General features: G+C 41.5%; 1 protein-coding gene and 1 pseudogene across 1 annotated transcript in view; both read right to left on the reverse strand.

Annotated features, from left to right (window-relative positions):
• Window positions 1-3,951: 3,951 nt before the first annotated feature.
• The window catches only part of Atf7ip2 (activating transcription factor 7 interacting protein 2), a 37,091-nt gene continuing 13,091 nt past the window's right edge, over window positions 3,952-27,951 (reverse strand). The window contains exons 6-10 of the mRNA XM_051167661.1: window positions 16,500-16,567; window positions 14,834-14,895; window positions 13,966-14,032; window positions 6,471-6,556; window positions 3,952-5,371 (exon numbers count right to left, since the gene is read on the reverse strand). Of these exons, the coding sequence (XP_051023618.1) occupies window positions 4,961-5,371; window positions 6,471-6,556; window positions 13,966-14,032; window positions 14,834-14,895; window positions 16,500-16,567 (694 nt within the window). The 3' untranslated portion in view covers window positions 3,952-4,960. The remainder of the gene's footprint in view (window positions 5,372-6,470; window positions 6,557-13,965; window positions 14,033-14,833; window positions 14,896-16,499; window positions 16,568-27,951) is intronic.
• On the reverse strand, window positions 10,944-11,812 carry LOC127208578 (cyclin-dependent kinase 4-like; annotated as a pseudogene).

Below are 27,951 nucleotides of genomic sequence, written 5' to 3' on the forward strand. Positions count from 1 at the left end.
TGATAGAAAGAAGGCAAATCTTTGGGGGCATGCTCTTGAAGGGGATACTTGGAGCCTGCCTCTTCTTTCACCACATACTCTCACCATGATAACATGTCAAACAAAACAAAACAAAACAAAACAGGACAATAGACTGCAAACTGAAACACTCCAAATCAGTCTTCTTCTTCTTCCTCCATTTATTTAAGTTTTTTTGTCATGGCACCTGAAAGATGAAGAACCATGTCCAGATATCCCTTTAACAGGAAGCCTGTGCATGTGGGCAGTCTTGTGGTTCTTGGGAAAAAACACAACCCGTTCTGTTTTTGTTTTTAACCAAGAGAACAATACTCTGATTAAGAGGAATCAGCTTCAACTGTCCCAGAGGAACGGCACAATAGAACACATGAGACAGAAACATTTTATTATTCACAGGTCTATGAGAGAAGAGGGCTGATCAGAGGACTGAAGGGAAGTCAAGAGACAGCAAGGTGCTGAGGCAGTGGGTGGCATGGGCATGGGAGTTCTGAGGGACTGAAGTCTTCACTGGCATCCAGGACATTACCTACACAGGTTCCATCAAGGGCTTCTGAGAAGTGGCTTTCAAGCTCTACAGGTCACACCCTGAGACTGTGACTGCCGTGAGCACCTACACAGTTCATGCAGGGTGTAGGGTCAGTCAATCGAGTTGTATCTTGTCATCCCATGTAGCCTGTATATTTAAAGTTCCAACTCTCATTTGGTAGAACCTGTTAATTTTTTTTATCGAGTTTTTGGAAATTCACATCATGAACCCGTATCACACTCATCAGCCTTTCCACCCTTGTGACTTCTTCTCCGACCAAAAAAAAAAAAAAAAAAAAAAAAAAAAAAAAGCAAAAGAAAAAAGAAAGCAAAGAAAAAAAGTCCAATTTGTGTTGTCCATATACTCACTATAGCATGGTCAGACTCTCAGTGGCCAGCCCCTAAAGAGAACTGAGTCCTTACCAATCCCCACCCCCACCAGAAGCCATCAATTATGGAGAGCTACACATCAGCATTTTTAAAAGTTGACTTTGATGGCTTTCTGTTTAGGCTGTTACCTTTTCAGGGGGATAGTTAGGGGTTATCACAGAAGCTTTCTATGTCCCTCTCTCTCAACTCTGAGACTACAGTCATCAAACCAGTGCAAAAGTAGCTTCTTCACCCCTTACAGTCGGTGGGAGCACGGGTCATGGACTTCTACATGGTTTCCGGCCACAGCATGAACTACAGACACACACTTGGTCTCTGGTGTTAGCCCATGCCATGGACCTCACTCAGCATGGTCTCCAGTGGCTTTCTGTTGCAGCACTGACTGAGAACAATGTCATGGCCCTTGGCAGCAGCTCAAACCAAGGACATCAACATGACCTTGGGTGACAAATGCAGATCACTTACATCAACATGGTACCCAGTGACAGCATGGCCCATGGACATCAACATGGCTTCTGGTGGCAGGACAGACCACAGATACCCACATGGTCTTCAGTGATAAAACAGACCACAGACTAATCCCAGCACTCGGGAGGCAGAGGCAGGCAGATCGCTTTGAGTTCGAGACCAGCCTGGTCTACAAAGTGAGTCCAGGACAGCCAAGGCTAACACCAAGAGACCCTGTCTCGAAAAACCAAAAGAAACAAAACAAAAAACAGGCCATGGACATTAACAGAGACCCAAGCTACTATAGGACCACAGGTATCCACATGAACCTTGGGCTTCAATACAGCCTGGGGCAGTAGATCATGAGGCCTCTGAGGGCAGCACAGTACATGGAGATCTTTCGAGGAGGTCCAATCCAGAAAATGAACTGAAGGTGTGTTCAGGGGCTGAGTCTGTACAAGCTCCAGGCTGCTGCACACCACCCTGATGGCCCTACTCAGCAAGGACATGCCATGTGTCTCTCCCTCCCACAACTGCAGCCTTCTCTAGTTCCGCCTTTCTCTGCTGTGCACTCATTGGTCTGTTCCTCCATCTCTCCCACTTCTCTATTGCATTATTTGTTCATTCATTGTAGTGGGATTGTTTGAAACTAAAGTGTGTCACAATCTATCTTTTTTCCCCCCCAAAGAGCTATACATAAAAACATTCATTGCAGAGTCATTGGTCTAGCTCAAGGTTTCTGGTTTTTTTTTTTAAAATAAAGATTTATTTATTATGCATATACTGCTCTGCCTGTTTGTACCCCTACAGGCCAGAAGGAGGTATCAGATCTCATTATAGATGGTAGTGAGCCACCATGTGGTTGCTGGGAATTGAACTCAGGACCTCTGGAAGAGCAGTCAGTGCTCTTAACCACTGAGCCCTCTCTCCAGCCCCAAGGTTTCTGGTTTCTGAAGCACCATAAATACTCCACCTTTGCCAAGGCTTGTTTCAGATATCCTATTGTCATTCAGACTCAGGGTGACGTTGCTGCTAGGCAGGGCTTCTAGGGCCAGGTTTGGTGCGAGGTCCTGGTTGGCACATACCTGCCTGCCCTGAGACACTGGGAAGTTATAGATTTGTCATCTTCTATCACATGTGGCTCTGTTCCACCATCTTTTTTTCCAGTTTCATGAGTCCACTTTGAAAAGGCATTTCCCCATAAGACTAGCCTCTTCTTGGTTATTCCAGACTTAATGCAGGCTGCTACATCACCTTTCTGAGCCTCCATGGGTCTCTCAGACTCCTTGGAGCTCCACAGCTGGTGCCAGAATCTTAGGTGACCCCTATGGAAGGTCATTCAACCCCCAAAGGGGTCAAGACCCACATGTTGAGAACTACTGTTCTGGAGATCCCAGCATTACTCCAACTTCTGTAGCTGAGCTTTAACATGCGATCCTAAGACTGCAGAGATGTAAATTTTATTCCATCTATCCAGGCATCACAGTATGGCACAAGCACTGTGACTCCAGGAACCAGGCTGTTGGCTTTGAATCCTGGCTCTGGACTTTTGTGGGGTCAGTGACCATGGCTTCTATGAATTTTAGAATAATTTTCTCATCTATAAAAAGGTATGTCAAAACAGAACTTTTAAAAAATCATCACTAGTCTTAAGCTATAAAGGATGTTGCAATATGCCATTTCTCTCTGCTGTCTCTTGTCTGGGATTCTGAGCCACCAGCAACTATTACTCAACATAGTCCGTGTTGGCTGGCTGGCAAATTTGGCTGCTGTTTATTGGATGCAAAAGCACTTTCCTTTGAATGACAAGTTTAGGCAACTTTTATAGGGTTCTCTGTGCTGGGTGGTAGAAATTTTCTTGTCCCTAAGCTGGTTCTACTCTGGTGCCACTAAAGTATTAACAGTTGGGAATTCCATTCCAGATTCCATCAAAGGACAAAAAGTTGGTATTTTGGCTCTCTCCTCTAGGTCAGATGGCAGCCTTCCTCTGTGTCATGGGATCCTGTCAGTTTTCTGGGTATCCTGCTGATTGGTTGTGGGCACACTGTTATCTCAAGTGTTGCAAGAACCTCAGGGGGAATTCCATTTTGTACCATCTGCTACAAAATGCCTGACAGCTGGCAGATTCCCACATCTGGAAGTAGTTTCCAAATCTGACTTTTCTCCCCCTTAGTTCTTTGAGAAGGACTTGAAATGTGGCCTTGGCTATACTGGAACTTGCTATGTAGACCAGGCTAGCCTCAAACTCAAAGATCCACCTGGCTCTGCCTCCTGAGTTTTGGGATTAAAGGCACATATCATGATGTCAGTCCCAAAGCTGATTCTTTCACTCAAGGTCTTGCAATAAAAGCCAGGCTTCCCCTGAATTCATAATCCTTCTGCATCAGCTGCCCCCAAACGGGGGTTTCTGTATGCTACCACACCTGGCTCACACATGCTTTATAAAGACAGGAAAACTACTAAGAGAAACAGCTTTATTTGTGAAGATGTAATTTCCTCAAACATCAAGGGAAACAGTTTCCTAATCATATCTCAGAACTTCCACTTTAAAACCATGATAACAAAAAAAAAAAAATCTCAGTTACTAGCTACCTAGTATCTCCTCTTGGGTGGTGACGCAGATTTCACAAGTCTCTCTTGGACTGCTTGCACCTCACTTGAGTGCTTCTTTGCGGAGAGGTATGCATTGAGCCCTTTTATTAGAGCCTTTTAAGTGTTATGTTCTCTGAGTACTGATGGAAGCCAGGAAACTGGCAAAGAGGCATTTAGAGAAATTAAGAATCAGCAAATAAAGCCTCAAATTTAAGGAATTAACTCCGAAGTTGAAACAGCAGGTTGAATGATTTAAAACAAAAACAAAAAACTAAGAAGCACTGTGCATTTCCATGTCCATAGCATACAATGTCTAACAAAAAGGTTTTTTTGAAACAGCCTTTGATTATGTAGTTCTGGCTGGCCTGGAAGTTTGTATGTAAACCAAGCTAGCCTTAAACTCAAAGATCTGCCTGTCTTTGCCTCCCAAGTGCAGAAAGAAGAGGCATTCCCCCGCCAGTGCCTGATCTAGCCAACTGTAGTGTTTAGGCAAAAGCTCCAAGCTGCTTCTCTCAAATGACTGCTAGGCAAACAAGCACAAATCAATAGTCTACTTTAGGATGAAAACAACAGGAAGGAATCTCTGTGTATTCTATCATGGCAGACACGCATCTCAGGATGATCCACCTTTGGCAAATGATTGGCTTTGCTTATAGCTGATTGTCAAGAATGGGAAAAGTAGCTCCTTGTACCCGAGGGTTTCTGACACAGTAGCAAGTCCATAGTCACCATAGGAACACAGGATGGCAACATGGGTCCATGATAGGTTATGTGTGACAACACAGATAACAGAAGTACATACTGAATGCAAATTAGAAATACACAAAATTCCAAGACACTTTACAACACATGTAAAACTGTCCCCACACAAAGGGATCAGAAACTGCACCATACAACATTACAATGTACAATGTTAGAGAAACACTGTAAACAAAACATTCAAATATGAAAACAAGACACGTGCACAACATATAACTACTGAGGACTTTTAGGTCAAGTTTTCAGAAAACCCAGGAATAGATTTTATATTACAAAATGGTCCATATCGCCCAAAAATGTCTTTTGACTGGATAGCAAAATGATATTTGGTAGAAGCTAAAAACTGAGATATGGTACAGGCCATCGGGAGTGGTAAAGCTTTAATTTCTGCAATTTTCTTCCAAGTCAAGTGATTAGTGTTCTCGCAGCACAGGAAGAGGTGGTAGCTCTCCACAGGAGCGCACTTGGGGTTGACCTTAGGAATGTTCCATGTCAGGGCAATGCCTATGGGACTCAGCACCCGCTTCACTCTCAGCTCAAGCTGTTGGGGAGGAAGTGTGTCGTGGATTTTGTCTGCCATCTCAGGGAGTGGTGGTGGTGGCTCTGGCAGAGGTGGCAGGTGTTCAAATGAATCAAAATCCTACAAACACATTTGCAAGAAAGTTCATCAAGATCATTTGGTGAGTAGAGAAAAAAGTGCTCATGCTCAGGCCTACAAATCTACTTCTCACTCTTCAATCCTTCATCAAAGCAATGAAAGGTTATTTCAAGAAAACGAGGCTAGATTCACGTTTTGCGTGTGTGTTGGAACATCTGTCAATATGCACACATATGGGTAGGTCAGAGGACCACCTCACATGCTATATTCCTCAGGAGCCATTCACATTGCTTTTCTGAGACAGAACCCTCACTGGGACCTGGGTGTCAAAGCCAGTCTAGCTGGACAGCAAACTCCAGAGATCCGCTTGTTTCTGCCTTCCCAGCTCTGGGATTATAAGTGTGTGCCACTTAGCTTGGCTTATTTTTTATTTTTTATTTTATTTTAAGTTTTTCAAGACAGGGTCTCTCTGTGTAGCCTTGGCTGTCCTGGACTCACTTTGTAGACCAGGCTGGCCTCGAACTCACAGCAATCCACCTGCCTCTGCCTCCCGAGTGCTGGGATTAAAGGCGTGCGCCACCACCGGCTTAGTTTTTAAATGATAGGAGAAAACTTAGGTCTTGCTGTTTGCAGTGCACTTTAATGACTGAGTGATCTCCTGGCCTCTAGATCCAATCTTTTCAAAATAGAAGCTTCTTTTAGAGTTCAGATTTTTGTTTTGTTTTGAATGATCCTAGGAACTGGACCCAGCACCTTGCACCTGATAGGTAAATGCTCTACCACCTCTGAGCCACATTCCAAGCTGTTGGAAGAATGATTTCTACACTGTGGAATATTACTAAGCCATAATGAAGGATGTCTCAGACCTTCCGGAGAGCAAACAATCTCACTTCAACATTGTGTTTCCAAACACTGTTGTAGTTTCTCCAATAACCTCATTAAAAATGGTTATTACTCCTAAAATATATGAAAAAGCATCCTTAATTTATTTTCTGGAAATTGTTAACTGAATTCTTTTTATTATATAAGTGGATGAGGACTTTGTGAAAAGCCATTAAAGTATTTCCTAAGCTGAAATGTGGCTCAGGTGCTTCCCGTTCTGCTGGAGTGAACATCCTTACACAGCATTTCAGATTAATACCTCATCTCCATTTTCTGCCACTGGGATTATTTCTTTTGATCCTAAAACAGCTTTCGAAGATGACTTCAGGGTGAATGCTGGGCTTTCTGTGAAGATGACAGTATAATTTAGAGCTGGGGGTGCATCTTAGTAATAAAGCACTTGTCTACCATTAGTGAGGAGGCCCCAGCACTGCAAGAAAACGAAAGTCAGTAAAGTTTACCTGGGACAAATTCCACAGTGTTTAAACAGTTGTACACCTTGGGTATAAGGTACAAAGGTTACAAGTATAAAATTCATATGACTATATATACTTTTGATAGAAAATACATAGAATTTCCTACTAAGGCAATAAAAATTCCCTCTAAAAGTTAAGTCCTTCATTATGCAACAAGGAATTAGGTATTTACGCATGGGAAAGGGATTCAGAGTAAGAGATAAAAGAGGTAGGTTTTTCTGTTTCTACAAACACTAAAGCTACAAACACTAAAGCTAAACACATATGAACATAACATGTACAAGCTTAAGAAGTCAAACAAAAATCCCCAAACAAAACACCCTCAAGTTAGGGGCGTTCTCTCCTGAGGAATGTATTCACATGGAGAAAATTAAATATAAGATATTGGCTGGGCGGTGGTGGCGCATGCCTTTAATTCTAGCACTTGAGAGACAGAGGCAGGTGGATCGCTGCGAGTTCGAGGCCAGCCTGGTCTACAAAGCAAGTCCAGGACAGCCAAGGCTACACAGAGAAACCCTGTCTCAAAACAAAATCAAAACAAACAAATAAAACAAAAAACAACAACAAAAAAAGATATTGATTGTGGGAAAGGGGAAAGGAGAGGAAACACAGATATGACAGAGAGAAAAGGAAGGAAAAAAATGGGGAGGATATAGAAGTTGTGATGGGACAGAGGGAAAGGTATAGTAAGGCTTGTGGACAGCTTTAAATAGCTAGGTAGAGAACATATGGAGAAGAGTAAAATGGGTGGATAACACTGGAAAGTACAAAGACTAGATCAGTAATCAGGACATGATGGTCGGTCTAGCTTGATATACACATCCCCCGACCCCTGCAATGACCCGTTTGTATTTTACTTTATACACACACACACACATGTGTATGTGTGTGTGTGTATGTGTGTTTGTGTATGTGTATATATATATGTGTGTGTGTGTGAGATTCTTTACAGGTATGTATGTGTGTGCGCGCGTGTGCATGCGTCTGTATTTGAAACAAAGCATCACTCTGTAGTGCTCTTAGAACTCAGAGATCCACCTGTCTCTGCCTCCTAAGTACTAGAATTAAATATGCAAGCCACCATGGCCAATTATTTTACAGGTATTAAGAGAACGTCTTAAAAGAGGTAATAACTGGTTTTAATTTTGAGAGTCTATATAGGCTTTTAATGATGCTTTAATTCACCAAAATCAGATATGTTAAAATAGAAGTCTTCAGATTAATCATCATATAAAGTGATAAAACAGTTTCTAAAATTCAAGTAAATAATTTAATACAAAGAAAAAATCCTAAGAAACACAATTTCCCAGAAATAATACTACTTATTTCAAAGTAATAATCAACAAGCCCTAGATAAAGCCACACAGACGAAGAGAAACCCAACTTTGTGGTGCTGAGAGACAGAGGATTTCTGCCAAATAATTGTTGGTATTTGTTATCACTAGTGATGCCAATGTCTAACAGGTGAAAACTGTTGCCTAGTTCAACTTAACCTTTTAATGTATTTTTGAAATTACCTACTCAGAGATGCAATTTATGCCCACGATACACTCTAAGTTTTTGTTTGTTTTTAGGTTTTTCGAGACAGGGTTTCTCTGTGTAGCCTTGGCTGTCCTAGACTCACTTTGTAGACCAGGCTGGCCTCGAACTCACAGCAATCCACCTGCCTTTGCCTCCCAAGCGCTGGGATTCCAGCATGTGCCACAATGCCCAGCTCGATACACTCTTACGCTTTGATATGTATTTTTGAAACCTGAAACTATCACAAAAATAAGATATACTGTTATGTACCCATCCCAAAGCTCTCTCTCATCTGTGCTTGGTTTTTTGAGACAAGGTCTCACGTAGCCCAAGCTGTTCTAGAGTTCCTGATTCTGTGGTTATACTGGAATTATAGGCATGCAATATTATGTCCAGTTTACCCACAGAAGTCCTTTAGTATTTCTTTTCAATCTATCTTACGTTTGACCCCACAGAATCAATGGTTTGTTGTCATTAAAAGTTATATATAAGCTAGGCAGTGGTGGTACACGTGTTAATCGCAGGGGCAGCCTGTGAATTTGAGGTCAGCCTGGTCTACAGAGTGAGTTCTAGGACAGGAATGGCTGTATGCAGTGGCTCTATTACAAAAAGAAGTAACACGTACGCACATACATACATAGAAACATTTCAGATGTATCTCAGAGACAGAGCACTTGACTAGCACGCACGGCCAAGGGATCACTATTTAGCACTGAAAAAAAGGTTCGTCTTTTCTAGAACTTTACATATATGGAATCACACAAATATAGGGTTATATTACCAGTGTGTGTAGTTATCCATAGGATGCGTATTTAAAATTTTGATTGTTAAATTATATAGATCAGGAATATATATGTTTATTAGTTAGTAGACTTTGAGCTGTTTCTAGTTCTGACCGTTTATAAATAAAACTGTTCTGAGAATTTGTTTTGTTTTTTGTTTTTTCAAGACAGGGTCTCTCTGTGTAGCCTTGGCTGTCCTGGACTCACTTTGTAGACCAGGCTGGCCTCGACTCACAACGATCAGCCTGCTTCTGCCTCCCAAGTGCTGGGATTAAAGTCGTGGGCCACCACACCCAACTGCCACTTGGGATTCTTTGTAACTAAGAATGACTAAACAACTTAGTTTGGCAGTTTTAAAAAATATTACTTATAGTCATATGACTGGAATGGTCTGTTCCACATATTTATCCAAGAGAAATAAAAACTTATATTAAAACAGAGTTGATTTGACCGACTCTGATAAGTAGATATTTTGGCTGTCAACTTGAGTTTTGCCTCAGTTTTCCAAATGCTGGGATTCTGGGTTTATAGCCACATAGAGTAAAAACATAAAGGTGTGGTGGTGCACACCTTTAATCCCAGCCAGGGCTCCATAGAGAAACCCTGTCTGGAGGTGGGGGTGAAAAATCCCAAAGGGCTACATGCCTTCACCAACACATCACACCCTCAGCTCACTTTGGCTATTCTATTGGATATGTCCTATATCTCATTGCAGCTTTACTTTTCCTAATGATAACACTACCTAGGACATCTCTTTTGCTCACTTATTTCCTTATTTACATCAAAGTACCTTTCTTTCAGCTTTTAATTCAGTTTTGTTTTGCTGTAGAGTCTCTTGGATGGAGTATCTTGAAAACTCCATTTTATTGCTGCAATAGGTTTATTCTTCTTCTACTTGAAGTGTTACCATATCCATCCTTACTGTATCACAATCTGGGTAACACTTTATAATATAGATCCACGTTTTGTGGTGGTGTTTTGAAACAGGGTTTCTCTGTGTAGCCTTGGCTGTCCTAAACTCACTTTATAGACTTTTCAGTTGTTATTTTAGTTCCTTTAATGAACTTCCTTTAGGGACAGGGAGACAGTTGAGTGGCTCATGTGAGCACTGAGTTTGGATCCCTAGCACCCACATGAAAGCTGGGCACAAGCATCTGTAATCCTAGCACTGGGGATGTGGAGCTAGGCTGATCCATAGGGCTTGCTGGACAAGTCTAGCTAAAATGGTGAGCTCCAGATTTAGAGAGAGACTTCTAAAAACTCCTGACATAAACTTCTGGCCATCATAATATTGAGAGGTACACATGTACATACAACATTCATTTCTGACATCCTGTTATTTATTTATTTATTTATTTATACATCCTTTATCTCTGACAGGGAAGACTGCTAGCAACAAATTTTGCTTATCTGAAAGTCTTAATATTGCTTCTATTTTTGTTTTTGAGACAGGGCCTCTCATTGCCCAGATTGGCCTTAATTCCTAATCCTCCTGTCCCCAACTCTCAAGCGCTGAAATCATAGGTGTGTTTTGGTTTTTCAAGACAGGATTTCTCTGTGTAGCCTTGGCTGTCCTGGACTTTCTTTGTAGACCAAGCTGGCCTCATATTCACAGAGATCCCCTTGCCTCAGCCTCCCCCAGTGCTGAGATTACAGGCATGGGCCACTATGCCTGGCTACCAGTTCATGTTTCCTTTCCTTTCCTTTTATGTGTTTGTCTTTTTTTTTTTTTTCCCTGTATAACAAAAGGCCCCAAATATAAATCAGGGAGGGAAGAAAAAAGACACACCCACTCTTTACTGTAAAAAAATCGGAGGGCAAGAGGACAAGTCTCCTAAGAAGGGGTGGGTGGGGAATGTCATTAAGGCTTAAAATATTCTCTGTAAAAAACTGGGAAGCTGCCCTTTCAGTAAGGTCCTTTCCATTCAGGTGTCCATAAGCACGAAAAGGCAGCTACTCTTCCCACTCCAGGTCGTCTTCTCTCTTGTGCAGATAAGGGTGCTGCAGGGCGCGGAAGGCAGAGATTCTCTTATGTGGGTTAACAGCATTTCCCACAGCAGCTGCATTCCAGCTTTCTCCATCTCTGGCACTGCTGACTGCACTGGCTAAGGCCCTCTGGGGGAAAAGGCTCCTGGGGCAGAGACACCTCTTGAGGCCAGTCATCTTCTGGCGGCAACCTAATGAGATCAAAGATCTTGTCTAACTGGTCCACTTCAGTTTCCACAGAAGAGGGGCTTTCGACGAGACATCTCTGCAAAGATACAGCCAATACTCCACATGTCCACAGGGGTTGCATATGTAGACTGCAGAAGAACTTCAGGGGCCTGGTACCAGAGTGTGTAACAACAAGTGTGGGGGCCATCTGGTAGCTGTAGAGTCTGGCTAGGCCAAGGTTAACCAGCTTGACTGTCCTGTTACTTGTCACTAGAATGTTCTCTAGCTTCAGGTTTCAAGGAACAATACAATTTGCATGAAGGAAATCTAGGCTGCTTAGAAACTGATGCTTCAGATCCTTGATGGTCTCCACTGGCAAGCCTGGAGGGGGTGCTTTCTCCAAATAAGTCCTCCAAGTAAGTCCTTAGGTCCTGGTCTATGTGCTCAAACACTAGGGTGACCTTGGTGTCGCGATCAGTTCGGGAAGTAGGGTAACCTTGATGTTGTGATCAGTTAGGGAAGTAGTGCAGACGTCCATCAGCCATAAGACACTGGGGTGCTCAAAGGCTGCCAGCCTCCTCAGTAAGGCCCCCTCCAGCTCTTCCTCCATTAGGAACTCTCACAATCTTGAGGGCCACAAGGTGGCCACTGTGGGGATCTCGGGCCATTGGTTCTTATGGAGAGGTAGCCATTCTTGGAGCAGGGTATTTCCCCTTGCCCAGAGATCTGGGTAGGTTGGCCCTTTACCTGGGCCCAGGAGGCAGATCCTGTGGCACCATATACCGGATATCGGTGCCAGGCAGCTGGACGCTATGGGCCAGACCCACAGGCCAAACTAGAGAGGCCCCACCCCACCATGTGACCAGCTGCCAGAGAGGTACCTGATTCATATTTTCAAAGAAATAGCTACTAGAATAAGAATTCAAGGCTGCTACTTTTTTCCTTGAAACTTCTACAGTTAGTTTTCTCTGTGACAGGGCAAAAGTTCCTCCATTTTGTCTCAGTTGGAGCCATCTTTGATTTAACCTGAAACTGACTCCCTGCCACATACCTTTTTCTGCAACCAATATGAAAAGTACTATAGGAAAGTGTCCAAGCTTGTTCTAGAAACTCAGGATTCAAACACCCCAGCTAACTGCATGTTCTTGGCTTCTATGAAACTGCTTGCTTGCTTTACTCATGCAACTAACTGCCAAACAGTATGTTGTTTTTCTATGTTCCTGACCTCTAAAAGCTCTCTGTAAAATGCATTTGAGGCTATTCTGTGAGAAGTGTTTCTCTCCAGGCAGTCCTGGCCAGCTTAATATACACTACCAATTTGGATGGTCATGCTGTGTGGTGTTTGGGTCTCTACCCCACAACATTCTCCTGAGACATCATGTTACCAAAAGTCTTTGCCCATCTTCCTTTTTGCAGGACCAGTGTTGGCCTTTGTAGCCATCCCACCCCAATCCCCAAGCCCCCTTTCATTTAGGTCTTGCATTCCTTTTGCTGTTTTCTTAAGCACCTCCCCCCAATATCTTGAAAACCTGTGTTTGGGTTTGTTTTTTCTTTGCATAATCCAAAGAATCATAAATCATGCTGAAGCCAGTAGTCTTGTTGCTACCAAAATGAGTTCTAAATCAAAACAAATACAAAGATAACATCTAGTAAGGCTTTGTATATTTTGACTGCTTTTTTGTGTTTGGTCTTGTTGCCTTTCCAGGATGAAAGACATTTGTTTGCTCTGAAATAGGTCATAAACCTCCTGATCCAGTGATCCCCCTCCTCCAGCCTTTTAATCACGTCATTTTCTTTTGGCTTACACTCAGCTCTAGGTGAGAAATCTGTGAAGCCTTTGCTTTTTTTTGTTGTTGTTGTGTTCTTTCTCTTCAAGATAGGGTTTCTCTGTGTAGCCCTGGCTGTCCTGGACTCACTCTGTAGACCACACTAGCCTCGAACTCACAGTGATCTGCCTGCCTCTGCCTTCCTGAGCTAGGATTACAGATGTGGGTGCACTACCACGCCCAGCTGTTCTTCCTACTTTTATTGAGTTTTTTATTATTTGAAGTATGGAAATTTTATGCAGTTGTATGCTATCCTTGTACAGAAGCCACCCTAATCATCTTTGTGGTAATTTTTTTTTTTACTGGTTTTCAGGAAAATGAGTATATATGTTGATATGGCAGTCCCAGTTTTGATTCTGCTTGAAGCTGATTGAATTTCTTGACTATGCAGATCATACTTCTCAGAATTAAACTATGTATGTGGTTGACTTCCAGTCCCAGAAAATTATATATCTTCTGGCTCAAATCAGAGGAACGGGAAACTATTGTCACTATTCTTCACTGTCATATTATATATGAATAACATTCTTCTATTCCTGATTCTGAGTGCAGTCTCTCTGGCACTACTGTTATGGTTAAGAAAGTGTGTGCCATAGGGAGAAGAGACTCAGAGTAATCCAACAACCTAGGTGTCCTTCAGTGGATGAACAGATGAAGAAGTTATAATACATCCATACCTGGGCTATTACTTGACCATAAAAATGAGAATGTTATTGATACAAAACAACATGAATAACCTGTCAAAAAAAAACACACAGAAAGAAGCCAATGCCAGGGTGGATATTGTGTAATCACACTGAAATTTCCTCATTATAGAGAAAAAGTAGACTAATTGTCACCAGGGCTTAGGGAATGGGGTAGATGGTATGTATGCTTTACATGGGCAGCAGGAGGTTACCTTGCAATGCCAGCCAGAACAATTTTGTAATTTCTGGTACAGTCACACAAACACACACACATTTTCTTGGAAAGAAAGATGTAAGCGCATCCTTTACCTCTGCTGTAGTTGGACAGGCCTTCTCTTGTCAAGTCAATAACAAAATCAAGTTTCTTCTCTGCAGCCTGAAGAGTTTTTGTAAACAGAATTAAATTTAACAGCAGAACATCTTTTTTAAACACAGAAATAAACTTTTGCTTTTCAGTGCTGAGGATTGAACCTTGGCAGAGGCAGAGGCAGGTAGATTTCGGAGTTCAAAGCCAGCCTGGTCTATAAAACAAGTCCAGGACAGCCAAGGCTACACAGAGAAACCCTGTCTCGGAAAACCCAGAAGAACCGTGGCCTTGTTTTCATTCATGCTCAGCAGCACTGAGCTAGCCCCAGCCTCACCCTACTGCTAATGAGAAGCTGGACACCCAACATTGTTAAATAGCTTGCAGTTTAACTTGCCTCTACTATAGACAGTGTCTGAAACTATGCATGGTGGTGCAGGCCTTTAATCCCAACACTCCGGAGGCGGAGGGAGAGGCAGGCGGAGTGCTATGAGTTCAAGGTCAGCCTGGTCTACACAGAGTCCAGCACAGCCAAGGCCACATAGAGAAACGCTGTCTTGAAAAAAAGAAAGAAAGAAAGAACAAATAAAGAAAGAAAGAAATCTCAATGCATTACTAAATATGTGTAGTTCTGAAATGATGTAGTTGCTTTTCACTTTGCAAGATGGACTAGAATGTGGATGGGTGTTTGTTTCACTCCCCTCACCCCCACTGAAGGAGAGGCAGTGAAAGGCCAATTCTCTGGAGACTTTCAGTGCACCTAGACAAAGAGTAGATAGCAAAAAGCCCCACAACGTAACACTGATGTAACACTAGAGTTCCTACAGCATGAACATTTAGATGAAATACTCAGAGACAGCAACAGTTACTCACCCCAACTTCAATTATGGTATTAGGGGAGTTGCTAGAATTTCTTGATGTCTTTTTTCCAGTTACTGGAAGAAAAGGAATAAAGAATATGAATACAACCAATTAAATTTATTAAACTATTAAACATGGTCTTTGGAATACAAGATACTATAACACAAATAGGGATATCAATTCCCTATGTAATAAAAATAACTAAATTTATCCCTAAAATTAATAAGCTGGTTTAAATTTTTGACTTGGAATTAAAATATCTTCTTTTTCTTTCTTTCTTTCTTTCTTTCTTTTTTTTTTAAAAAAGATTTATTTATTATGTATACAGTGTTCTGCCTGCATGTGCACTAGTACACCAGAAGAGGGCACCAGATCTCATTATAGATGATGAGCCATCATGTGGCTGCTGGGAATTGAACTCAGGACCTTTGGAAGAGCAGCCAGTGCTCTTAACCTCTGAGCCCTCTCTCCAGCCTCCTAAAACAGTTTCTTTCTGCAGCTTACAACTATACTAGTAGCTACTGCTTTTCAAAGTGTGAAACTATTTTAGCACCTCCAATTGTGACATTCTGTTAGTAGCAGTATCTTTATGTAGAATGCTCAATGAGAACCTTCCTGGAATGTATAGTTCCCCATTTCTTTGGAGCTCTTTAATTTACAAACTGTTGAAATAAATAGTTTTATATGTGGGATGGGTAAGTGCAAAGCCTTCTGCTATTAAGATGTAATATCTATTCCAACACAGCAAAACATGACACAAACAGGAATCCTAGGTATTTGTAGGTAAGCAATGTGGCTATTTTAAAGTTAGGAAAGCTAGAAAATTTTCTAAAAACCAGGTGTGGTAGCACATGCTTGTCAGTACCCCAACACCTGTAAAGTGGAGGCAGAAAGATCAGAAATTCAAGGTCTTCCTTACCTACACAGAGAGTTCATATCCTGTGAATGAGACGCCCCCCCGACAACCCCCTACACAAAGCAGATACATTTTAAAGAGCTCTACAAAAACAACATGTCTCATTTAAAAAGTTGGTTTTTTTTAAACAAAGAGTTAGACACAAACCCTGAAACCAAGAGTAATTTAAGACATTTTAAAAACAACTATTAAAGAACAAACTTTTAATCTAAAATTGAATAACAGACACATAGACAAATTACCACTACCACCAGCAAAAGACCAAGACAAACAAAAATATATATGAAAATAACTTAAAGTTGTAAATCATTAGATCAACACAGTAAAAAAGCAAAAGGTCTTAAGCTGATGGATACAAGAAGAAAAGAAATGTCAATTTTATTAGTGAATCATTGGTTTTAGTTAGGTATTAACAGTTTGTAATCATAGATATAAACTAGAAGATTTTTCAGTAGACAATTTTGTGCCTTATTAAAAGATAATGGGGCTGGAGAGATGGCTCAGAGATTAAGGGTACCTGCTGCTCTTCCAGGATCAGTGTTCAGTTCCTAGCACCTACATAAGGTGGCTCATAACTGCCTACAACTCCTCCAATTTCAGAGATCAATGTCCTTTCTGGCCTCCCAGAGCATCCACATACATGAGGTATACACTCACCAAACACACATAAATGAAAATAAAAATATTTTTAAAAGCCACTGTTCATCTGTTATTTTTAAGGTTTCTTATTTGACAGATCATATTCTAATTATCTTAAGATACCTGTTGGACCTGATGTAATTGGAGTTGTAGGGTTGTCCACAGAAATCAACATAACATCATCAGTGTTACTAAAAGTTAAAAACAAAAACAAAAAATGAATGCATTGTCAGGCTTAAACAGGTAGTTAATGGTTAGAATTTGTCTAATTTTTTATTTAATAGCGCTATTTACAAAATTTATTAATTTATCTATGAATTCCGAGAAAAACTTGTGAGAGCATGTGGATCTGGGGCACAATTTCAAGCAATAAGGTTCAGCTGCAAGCACTTAACTTGTTGAACTGCAGGGCCAGCCCTACATGTTTTAACTGAACAACTGGCAACTATTGGGGGGAGGGGAGATAAAATCAAGTATTTAACAAAGCCCATATACTATTACTTCATTATATGATCCAAAGTACAGGAAGAGCTGGTAAAATGGCTCAACAGGTTAAGGCGCTTGATGACCTGAAGTCAATCTCTGCAACCCATAGTGGGAGAGCACTAACTCTCATGAGCTGCCCTCTGACACAACCAATACCCACACAACTATTTTTAAGTGCATATAAAACAACTTTTTAACCCCCCCAAAATCTGTGCCGTAGTTGGGGGTCATCTTATATGCTGGGCACTTACCTCCAGCTTGCTTCCCTTGCTTCTTATGTCTAGCACATATACTGGGGGTGCTGCAGTGTGCTCTGGGCAGGTAGTATGAAACAAGAGGAGCAAGCTGCACACATCATCCTGTACCTCGAAGAGAATCTGAGTGTGGATTGGCTCTCCACCAGAGCGTGCCTTAAAGGAGCAGTGTAGGCTGGCAATGGCTGCCTCGCAACACTTAATAAAGCACCTGGCTGTCTGTGGCCTGCCTGTAAATAGACACATGCCCGAGTCTGCTGCACAGGGTGCGTTGGAAGAGCAGTTGTCTTATTCAGTGAGTATATCCCACACTCTATATTTTAAATGGAAAAGTTGGGGGTCATCTTATATGGTCAGTCATCTTATATGCTGGAAAATATGGTACAAGGAAATCTAGTAATAGATAAGTAAAACTCGGTAGGGATACAGTCACAATATTTACAATATACTTAAATACCAGACACGCAAACATATGAAATATGCAAATATCACTTTTAATGTATACAGTATTGTTCATTAAAAAAAAATCAAGACCCATAAAGACATGCCACACACCTGTGATTCCAGCAGTCAAGAGGCCAGAATGAAGAAACAAAAATTATTAAAACATAGGTGCCACTACTTTATCACTAATTCTAGGTCAAATGACCTTAGTTTGCTATCATTTCAACTATAACCATATTTTTATGACCAAGGGTTTTTTAATAAGAATTTTAAAGAAAACATAAAAGACAAACTGCATTAAGTTCATTAAAATGCTAGATCAATTTTTCATAACTCAAAATTATACCATTTTAAGAGATGTCTTATATTTTTAGCATCTATATTCAGGATTCACTTTGATTCGAATTTTATATATAAAAATATAAAATGGTGGTACAAGAGGCAGAGGCAGAGGCAGAGGCAGAGGCAAGGGCAGGTGAATCTCTGAGTTCAAGGCCAGCCTGGTCTACAGAGTTGAGTTCCAGGAAAGCCAGGGCTATAAAGAGAAACCCTTTTGGGTTTTTCTGAAAAACAAAACAATACAAAACAAAACAAAAAAACAATAAGACAAAACAAAATGAGCTGAGGTTTATCTTTTTACAAGCATTATTTTTATTAATTATTATTATTATTATTGAGCCAGGGCATCTTAGATAGTCCAGGATGGTATCATTATGTAGCCAAGAATGATCTTGAAATCCTGGGATTACAAGGCACACACCACCTTTCCCCCCTCTAGTTATCCCAGGTCAGGGCTGGCTTGGAGCTGCTATGTAGCTAAGATTCCTCTTTCCTGTCTCCATTTCCTGATTATTAGCATTGAAGGTGTGTATGCATCCCTATGCCCAGGAACCCCTATTTCTCAATGGTTTATAAATTCTAATTCTTGTTAAATTTTCTAGTATTCACTTAATAATATTAACTTGGGCCAGTGAGATCTAGCAGGTAAAAGCACATGTCACCAGGCCTGATGACCTGAGTTATACCCCATGGGACACACATGATAAAAAGATAAAACTAATTCTTGAAAGCTGTCCTCTTATTTCCATACATGCGAGAGCATGCATGCTGTTGTGGTCTAAATGAAAACACCCCCCACCCCACCCCCATAGACTCATAGGGAGTGTCATTATTGGTGGTGTGGCCTTATTGAAAGAAGTGTGCCATTATGGGGTAGGCTTTGAGGTTTTAGAAGCTCAAACCAGGGCCTACTGTATTAGCATACCTGCCCCCAGTCTGCCTAGCAACCTATGATGTCATCCCCTGCCTGCCACTAGGTGTGCCAGCTGCCCAGGATATAAAAAGGGCAAACACTTCATCTCTTTCTTCTCCCTTGTGGTCTCTGTTTTTCTCTTTCTCTCCCATGCTTCTACAATAAACTTCTCTATATTGTATCTGGTGCTAGAAAGAGCCTCCACCAAGGCCACAGAGCAGTTGCCCAAAGTTTTGGGGCCCTGAAGCTCCTCAAAATTATTTTTCATCGTTAGTATTGGTAGCCCATACCAGGAGGGCAATCCCATTGTCTGGTACTCTGGGACCCCTCTACCAAATTTTACTCTAAATCTACACTCATCTCCATCTGTTCCTCTGCTGCCTGCTGGAATAGCCTAGTCCCACTCTGAGTGCCCAAGCCCTGCCATTGAATTACTCACAATTGTTCCCACCAAACTGTCTATTGTTGGTAAGCAAATGTCTGCCTCAATGGCCCCCTGAGACATTGCTAGCAGCTTGCACCTGTCTAGGAACAGCCCCATGGAGCATGAGCAATTTTGGGTTCAGCATTGGTAGCAGCACCATGCCACTGGACTCCACAGCTCTCTGGGACTGGACTGGACATGGGATCCTGAATGTACAGGCACAGATCACAAACGCCTAACTCCTAGGAAGCCCAGCAGGCCCTTGCTCCCTTCCCCTACAGCCCTGCCTGATGTGGACCCCTTCCCTCCTCACCTCCCCGACCCCCACCACTGCCACTGCCTTCTCAAATTTCTGGCAGACCCCACCAGTCCACTCCTCTGCATGCCTTCTGAATGGGTACCCATAATCAAGCCAATTAGGTGCTTCCTGGGCCATGCTTGCCCCACATGGACACCAGAGCTATGTGCATGAGAGCCAGAGGGCCCCAAAACTTTGGACGACTGTTACACAGCTTTGGTAGAGGATCTAGCTTGGAGTTGGGTCAACTCTGTGAGTCGTGAGCAGTATGGGCAGATGCTGCTTACACATAGCATGACACTGGTCGCCAGCACCAACAGCTATACTGATGCTGCTGACCCTGTGACACTTTTAAAATTCACCCCCAGTGTGGCTGACCTGATCGCCATGTCTTGGCTGAGGGCAATCACATGACTAGCCGCTATCTTTGTTTTGGGAAAATGGTGGCTATGCCTACCATCTTTACCAAGGGCTGCCAGTCCTGTTCAAATACTTGCTAAATTCCAAATACAATGTCTTTAAGCTTCTGCTGGTTGCAATTAATTGCAAGATTAAGCTTTATTTAATTTCTGATTTTATGCTTTCAAGGTTACATTTTTTTAATATGCTACATATATATTTCAACCCTGGTTCAAAATTTTTTTATATGTTTTATTTCAAAGTTATAAAGGTCTATTTGGATAAACAATCTAATTTATCTATGTCTTTACTAATTCCTAGACAAATAAATAAATGCTGCTCCTCTTGTCACCAGATGCTCTGGACTCAACTACGGACTCCCTAGCTAGTGGGTTTGATATAGTGAATTTAAATACAGGTTTTAAATTGTTCTATAATGTTCTGCTGTATTACTACATTTAAATATATTAATTCTGGGAACATTCAATGTTAGAACTTGATTGTTATGCCCTATCTTCATTCTCAAAAGCTTAAAAATCACTGCTGTATGAATATATTTAGCTTTGTTTTTATTAATCTATAATATAGTTTTAGACTTTTATAAGCTATGGAATTTTTTATGAACTAAAACATACAGGAAGCTGTTATGTTCTCTGTTTATGGACTATGTTCATGAATTTTAAGGTTTCAACTTAACAGGGATAAACAGAGATAAAACTTAAGAGTCCAAATCTTTAATTATTAAGATCTTATAAATGATCAAATCCTTTAACATTTCAAGAATATAATTTAGTCATGCTAAGAACCAACGTGATTAATTATATTTTAAAGGTCAAACATAGGATAACATTCTGTTTTATGTTTGCAAAGCATACTTTAGAGCAGATAACTAGATACAGAGAAAGACTGCTTAACTCAAATATGCTAACCCTAATGCTTGCCAGAGATTTGTTGAATAACGCATTTAACATGTGAAGTTTATTATGGGGGGAGCCTGGGGGGGAGAAGAGAGAGAGAGAGATGGAGATTTCCAGATCATAACAGTAGTTCCTCAAGGTCTTAGAAGGTTTGGGTGCAACAGCAGATGACTTCAACACTGGATTGTGGTATGCTGACCACTGGGCAAGACTGTCCCCTACGTCTCCCCCTTTTGCTAAGACCCATCCTGAACTGTGGACCAACTGGACACGCCTGGCTCTAAAAAGTTGTTTGAAGATTGGTAAATTCACCAGGCTTGGTGGTGCACGCCTTTAATCCCAGCACTCAGGAAGCAGAGGCTGGGGGATCGCCTGGCAACAAAGCGAGTCTAGAACAGCCAAGGCTACACAGAGAAACCCTGTCTCTAAAAACAAAAACAAAAAAAGATTGGTAAATCCAAGCGGGGTTGGCGCAAGCCTTTAGTCCCAGAACTCAGGACGCAGAGGCAGGGGGATCAATGTGTTTGAGGCCAGCCTAGTCTAAAAAGCAAGTCCAGGACAGCCAAGGCTAACACAGAGAAAGCCTGTCTCAAAACCAAAAAAAAAAAAAAAAGGGGGGGGGGAGGTAAATCCAAGTTATAAAGGTTGGAGGATCTAAAGGATGTTTTAAGGTATCCTAAATAATTAAAAATGCCTCAAATTTCTTCTTCCTGTTGCTATGTTATTGTTGTCATAACTGTTCAGAGCATTGACAGTAACCAATGGAGCTCTGATTTATTAATCTAACTATGGTAAAATATTCCACTATCATTCTATCATAGTTCCAAGCTCAAAAATATTTTTCATTGTGCTTAAATTATATAAATGCAGCCTTCTGAACAGAGGAAAGAAGCCCCTTTTCCATGATGGGTACTAATGCTGCAAATCAAGATTAAGTGAGCCTCTGTCTTTCTACTCTACAGAGGCTTCTGTCCTCCCAACTTTTTCCATTCCAAAGATGTCAGAAAGATCTGTCAGGCTTCTGCCTTTCCTAAGCGCACCTCGTCAGTGCTCATCAGCTACCAAGAGCGCAAAGCCCAAACAGGACTGAGGTGGGCCAAGGACACAGTACACCTAGTAGCACCTCATGCTTTTAACACAAATGTTTTTCCCCAAGCCTCTGCTACGTGTATTTCACAGCAGATTGCAAACAATGATGATGTTAACAAGTCTAAAATTTATCTCCTCTTGCAAACTTACAAAGATTCTTGTAAGCTTCAGAAGATCCACCTCAGGTCAAATGGAACCCAATCCACAGTCAAAGTTCCCCACTATCACCTACTGCAGAGGCTGGGATTCCTCCCTTTTCACTGCTTTGACACTCCCTTTCCAGCTGCCGTTCTGCACCCAACACCAGCTCAACTGGTGAGCTGCCATTCAGCACAGACACCTCTCTGGTTCACTGGGGAGTGGGGAGGGACCCCAACCCTGGCCTGCATGACTGAGGCTAGGACCTTTCCCATCTGGCGAGAGAGCCACGCTGGCACAGTTCGTGTCCGTCCACCCTCCCCTGCACACAATGCTACAACCAGGTGGACTGTCTCCTATTACTAGGTAAAACGAAGAACATTCCCCACACCAAGTTTTTTTTCTTCACTCCAAACTTGTCTCTACTCACTCTCCGAAGTTTCAAATGTTTAACAAAAGAATTTTTTTCCCTAAGCTACTTTGTCTTCTGCCCATATATATGTTCTAGTATTCTGCCAGACTTCCTACAGTCAAAACAGTGCCAAAGCAGCTACCCACAGTGCTCCAGTCCGACCTCTCAGACCATGCTAGCTGGAACTGCATTGTTCCTCCTAGCCACAGATTTCAGACCCTAGACAGTAAATACAACAGCCTGCTCTTGCCAGACTTGGCCAACATTTCAGCACCCCCCCACCCCCCCCCCACCCCCGTCAGCAGGAAGCAGTGAAAGACATTGCTTTCTTTGTGCTTCAGACCCAGGACAAACTCTTTGGTTCCTATTTGCTGCAGGACATGGCTGGCATACCCTGCCCTCTACCCTCAACTTCCCAGGGTAAGGGCTTTTCCTCCACTGTTTCACTATATAATCTTGACATTTTGTTGCTCTTGCTTTTTTCTTTCTCCACCTCCCCCATCCCGCCCCGCATGACAGCCAAAAGCTGCTTCCAATGAATCTACATATATATTTTTTTTACATGAAAAACAATCCAACATCCTCATTTTTAAAAAAATTATAAAAAAGGGAGGAATGTTACCATATCTGCCCCCAGTCTGCCTAGCAATTTATGATGTTATCTCATGCCCTCCACTAGTTGTGTCAGCTGCCCAGGATATAAAAAGGATAAGCCCATTTCATCTCCCTCTCTTCCTGTCTGTCTCTCTTGGATGCTCCTTCCCCTTTACTGCTCGCCCATGCTTCTACAATACACTTATATGTGTTGCCTGAAATTTTATTTTTTGTATTTAATACAGTGGCTTACTCTCTTTCTGCTGCCTTCCCATCCAAATTTATAACTCATAGCTACTTCTCCAGCACCATGTCTGCCTTCATGACACCATGATGATAATGTGTATAAAATTATTAGCTTTTTTTTGGTTTTTCGAGACAAGGTGTCTTTGTGTAGCCTTGGCTGTCCTGGACTCACTTTGTAGACCAGGCTGGCCTTGAACTCACAGTGATACGCCTGCCTCTGCCTCCTGAGTGCTGGGATTAAAGGCGTGTGCCACAACTGCCCAGCAAATTAATAACTTCTCCAGGAAATGTTATTATATGGTAGATAAGGACATTGGTTCTAGAGACTATAAATCTCTGGATCTCAATCTTGACTTGACATTTACTAGTGTGCTTTGGTTTCCTTAGCTATAAAACAAGTATAAACTTTATAGTCATTAAGGGCTGGAGATGAGGCCCTTGGTAACTCCCCTAGCAGGTCGGGAGGAAGGGAAGGGAGGTGCAGAGAGAAAATGAACTGAGTTTAAATTCGTGCTTTTTAAGCTTAATAATTTAAAAAATTTAATATGTGTTTTCCCTGCAGGTATGTATATGTAGTGTGTGTGTGTGTGTGTGTGTGTGTGTGTGTGTGTGTGTGTGTGTGTGTGTGTGTGTGTGGCTGGTGCTTGTGAACACCAAAGAGGGCACTGGATCCTACGAAATCCAGTTGCAGATGGCTGTAAGATGCCATATGGGTGTTAAAAACCAAATTCAGGTTCTCAGCAAATACTCTTATCTGTTGAGCCATCTCTCTAGCCCTAAACTTTATTATTATTGTGTATGTGTGTATGCCACATAGAGACCAGAGGGCCAACTCTGTACAATGGGATCTCTCCTACCTTTTTATGGATGCTCTCAGAAATGGAACTCAGATCATCCAACTTTAGGCAAGTTTGTTTTTATTTCCTGGGCCATTTCACTGGCCCCCAATTGAGCAGTGCTTTGCTGTGTTTTAGAGAGAGTCTCTATGTAGCCCTAGCTGGCCTCAAGCTCAGAGTTCTGTCTCTGCTTCCTCAGCACTGAGATTAAAGGCATATGGCACCACGACCCACTGTCCACTCCTGTCAATTTCTGCAAATATGTCCTCATGTTCAGTGCAACTCAAAACTTATTTTTTTAAGCAACAAAAACATTGAGTGATGTGATCTGTTCTGGGTTGCCTTGGAACTTTATGCTTATTTTTTTCATTTTTGAAAATAAAGACATTTCCTTCTTATTAAGCAAATTTCTTTTCTTTCTTTCTTTTTCTTTTTTTCTGAGACAGGGTTTCTCTGTGCAGCCTTGGCTATCCATGAACTCACAGCAATCTGCCTGTCTCTGCCTCCCGTGCCGGGATTAAAGGCGTGTGCCACCATGCCCGGTGCAAATTTCTTAAAGGAATACACACTCTGGGCTATAAACCTTCTCTGTGAGCTTCGTCAACTCAGTTATTATAGTATTTTCCAGTTTCTTCACATTTTAAACATAAAATGTTTAACCTAAGTCACAGGCACAGAAATATAATAGCAGAACTAATTTTTCCAAATAATTAGAAACCTCTGGTGGCCGAATAATATGAGGAACACATTTCTAATTTTGATTTTTTTTTTTTTCCGAGACAGGGTTTCTCTGGGTAGCCTTGGCCATCCTGGACTCACTTTGTAGACCTGGCTGGCCTCGAACTCACAGCGATCCGCCTGCCTCTGCCTCCCGAGCGCTGGGATTAAAGGCGTGCGCCACCACGCCCGGCCTCTAATTTTGATTTTTTAAAAGATGGTTTCTTAAATCTTTAAGAAATAAATTATAAGCCTGGCATGGTGGTACATGCCTTTAATCTCAGCACTTGGGAGGCAGAGGCAGGTGGATCGCTTTGAGTTCGAGGCCAGACTGAGCTACAAGCAAGTCCAGGACAGCCAAGGCTACCCAGAGAAACCCTCTCTCGAAATCTCGAAAAACCAAAATAAATAAATAAATAAATTGCATTTATATAAAACTACATAAATTGATAAGTAGACTAGCTCATGGTGGGGCCCTCACTCAAACAATTTTAAAAGCTGTACTTAAAAACATTTCCTCTCCCAGGCATGGTGGTGCACATCTTTAATCCCAACAACTTGCAGAGGCAGAGAAAGGTCGATCTCTGAGTTCAAGACCAGCCTGGTCTATAGACAGAGTTCCAGGACAGCCAGGGCTACACAGAGATACTATGTCTCAAAAAAATTTTTTTTTCAACTAAGCAAATTAACAAAAACATTACTTGAAGATATTAGAAAATTAGTAAGATAATGCAAACCTGAATGCCTAAGGCCCTGAGAAGAGGATGGAGGGATAAGGCTCTGATGCCCATCACTGCTGCCCCTCAAAAGGCATTTCTTTGCCATGCAAGAATGCTAGGAAACCAAGCAGAAGGTGCTTAGAAATCACAGTATACTGGCATAAAGACCAAAATCACAATAAAACATCTCAGAGGGGACTACGGGATACACTTGGGAGTCTATGTGAAACTTGGAGCTGTGTTATAAGAATAGGGAGAAATAAAAGATTAAGTGGATCTTAGAAAAACTACAAATAAACTAGTGGTGGGGCACACCTGTAATCCCAGCATTTGGGAGGCAGACACAGGCGATTTCTGTGAGTTCGAGGCCAGCCTGGTCTACAAAATGAGTCCAGGACAGGCAACGCTACACAGAGAAATGTTGTCTCAAAAAAAAAAAAAAAAAAAACCAGAAACCAAAACAAAAACAAAACAACAACAAAACCCCACAAACTACAAATAAGCTTCTTTCTGCTCAGTTTCAGATGCCTGAGTGTTGTGCCATTCATCTAATGCTATGTAACAGTTTATCTAAGACCACAATGACCTCTAAACAAAACAAAAAAACCACATCTTTATTTTGTGGAGTACAGAACTAAGTAGTAGTACAGTTGGGAGATTCTGGCTCAGGGTCTCTTATGAAGTTAATGAGGCTGCACCAACTGAATGTTTGACCAGCACCACTAAGATAAAATCAACTTTTACAGATTGTCCCATTTGATCTATTAGAATTTTACTTAGGATATATATGAATCTATTTTGCCAGTAAATCATACATACAGTATTTTTAACACTAATTTTAGTGTCAAGGTTCCTTTCTTCTTTCCTTCTTTCTTTCTGGTTTTTGAGACAGGGTTTCTCTATGTAACAGTCCCGGCTGTCCTGGACTTTGTAGACCAGGCTGACCTCAAACTCAGAGCAATTGGCCTGCCTCTGTCTCCCTTGAATGCTGGGGTTAAAGGTGGTAACCGCCGGCAAGGCTCAAGGTTCATTTCTAATGAAATGAAATGAACAAGCTTCTTTCTTTTCACATTTTTTGGTAAGAATTTGTTTAGTGTTTATATTATTTCTTCCTTAGATGTTTTTTTATAAAACACACTTTGTGAGGTGAATTATGGTGTCACATGCCTTTATTCCTAGTACTCCAGAGGCACAAGGCAAGAGGATCTGCCAAGTTTGAAGGCAGCCTCATTTTACACAGCAAGGTCCAAGCAGATAGAGAGCGCTGTCTCACAAAAAAGAACACAGTGAAACACAAGTCATCACTGCCAAGTTGCATGTTTGTTACACTATCTGCACACTGCAAAGGATGTATAACTGCCTTCAACTGCTCCATAAACTGTAGGCTGTTTCAGTATACAACAACATAGTGTATTAGACAGGATCCACTGTTAAGTGGACACTTTTGCCTATGAAGTCACTTGCATCAGGCACACTTGCTTTCCCTTTTTTTTTTTTTTTTTTTTTTTTTTGGTCACTTCAAGGATTTCAGAACACCATGTTGACAAGTGGTAGCAGCAAATTCACCGATTATGACCCCTGCCTTCATCAACTAAATGCCTTCTTTATAGTTAGTTCCTCACTTAACACCAAAATACAGGCCTCAACACAATTTTTAAAACATTTTAAATGTATCTTAAAAACGGGCTGGAGAACTGGCTCAGAGGTTAAGAGCACTTACTGATCTTGCAGAGAACTTAAATTCGGTTTCTAACGTCTATAATGAGTGGCTCACAACTTCCTGGAATTCCAGCTCCAGGAAATCTGATACTTGCTGTTGAACTGCATTTATGTGCACTTACAGACACATAAAATTTAAAAAATAACTTAAAAAATGAAAATACATGGTTAAGTAGCATGGGGTTACTAGGGTAGCTCTTGAAAAGTCAAAACTGTATGTTAAGTCCCAAATACCCAGACAAGCCAGGGTAGCATGTCTCAAAGAAATAAAACAAAAAAGACTCCACCCCCTGGAAGAGCACTGATCTAAGCCAAAACCACCAAACATGCTTGCTTCCAAAAACATTCTTCCTGACCAAGTCCAATTCCCTCAGGCTACAGACCAGTGCTTTATTACATAACTAGACAAGTAGGTGCACCCCAGTTGGATGTTATCATGATAATACTTTCAAAATGGAGGGACCCAACGTGGTCCATTAATCACCATGAAGAAGGTGGGGAATAGGACAGTGAAACCCATGACCTGACCAATTTAAGAGCCAAGTGCTGTTACAAAGAATCAACTGAATTTCTTCAGATTGTTGATGTGAATATGACATTTCAAGTTACTTTATACTTAACTAATGTAACT

This window comes from Acomys russatus, chromosome 25 (assembly GCF_903995435.1).
Source record: "Acomys russatus chromosome 25, mAcoRus1.1, whole genome shotgun sequence".
NCBI lineage: Eukaryota > Metazoa > Chordata > Mammalia > Rodentia > Muridae > Acomys > Acomys russatus.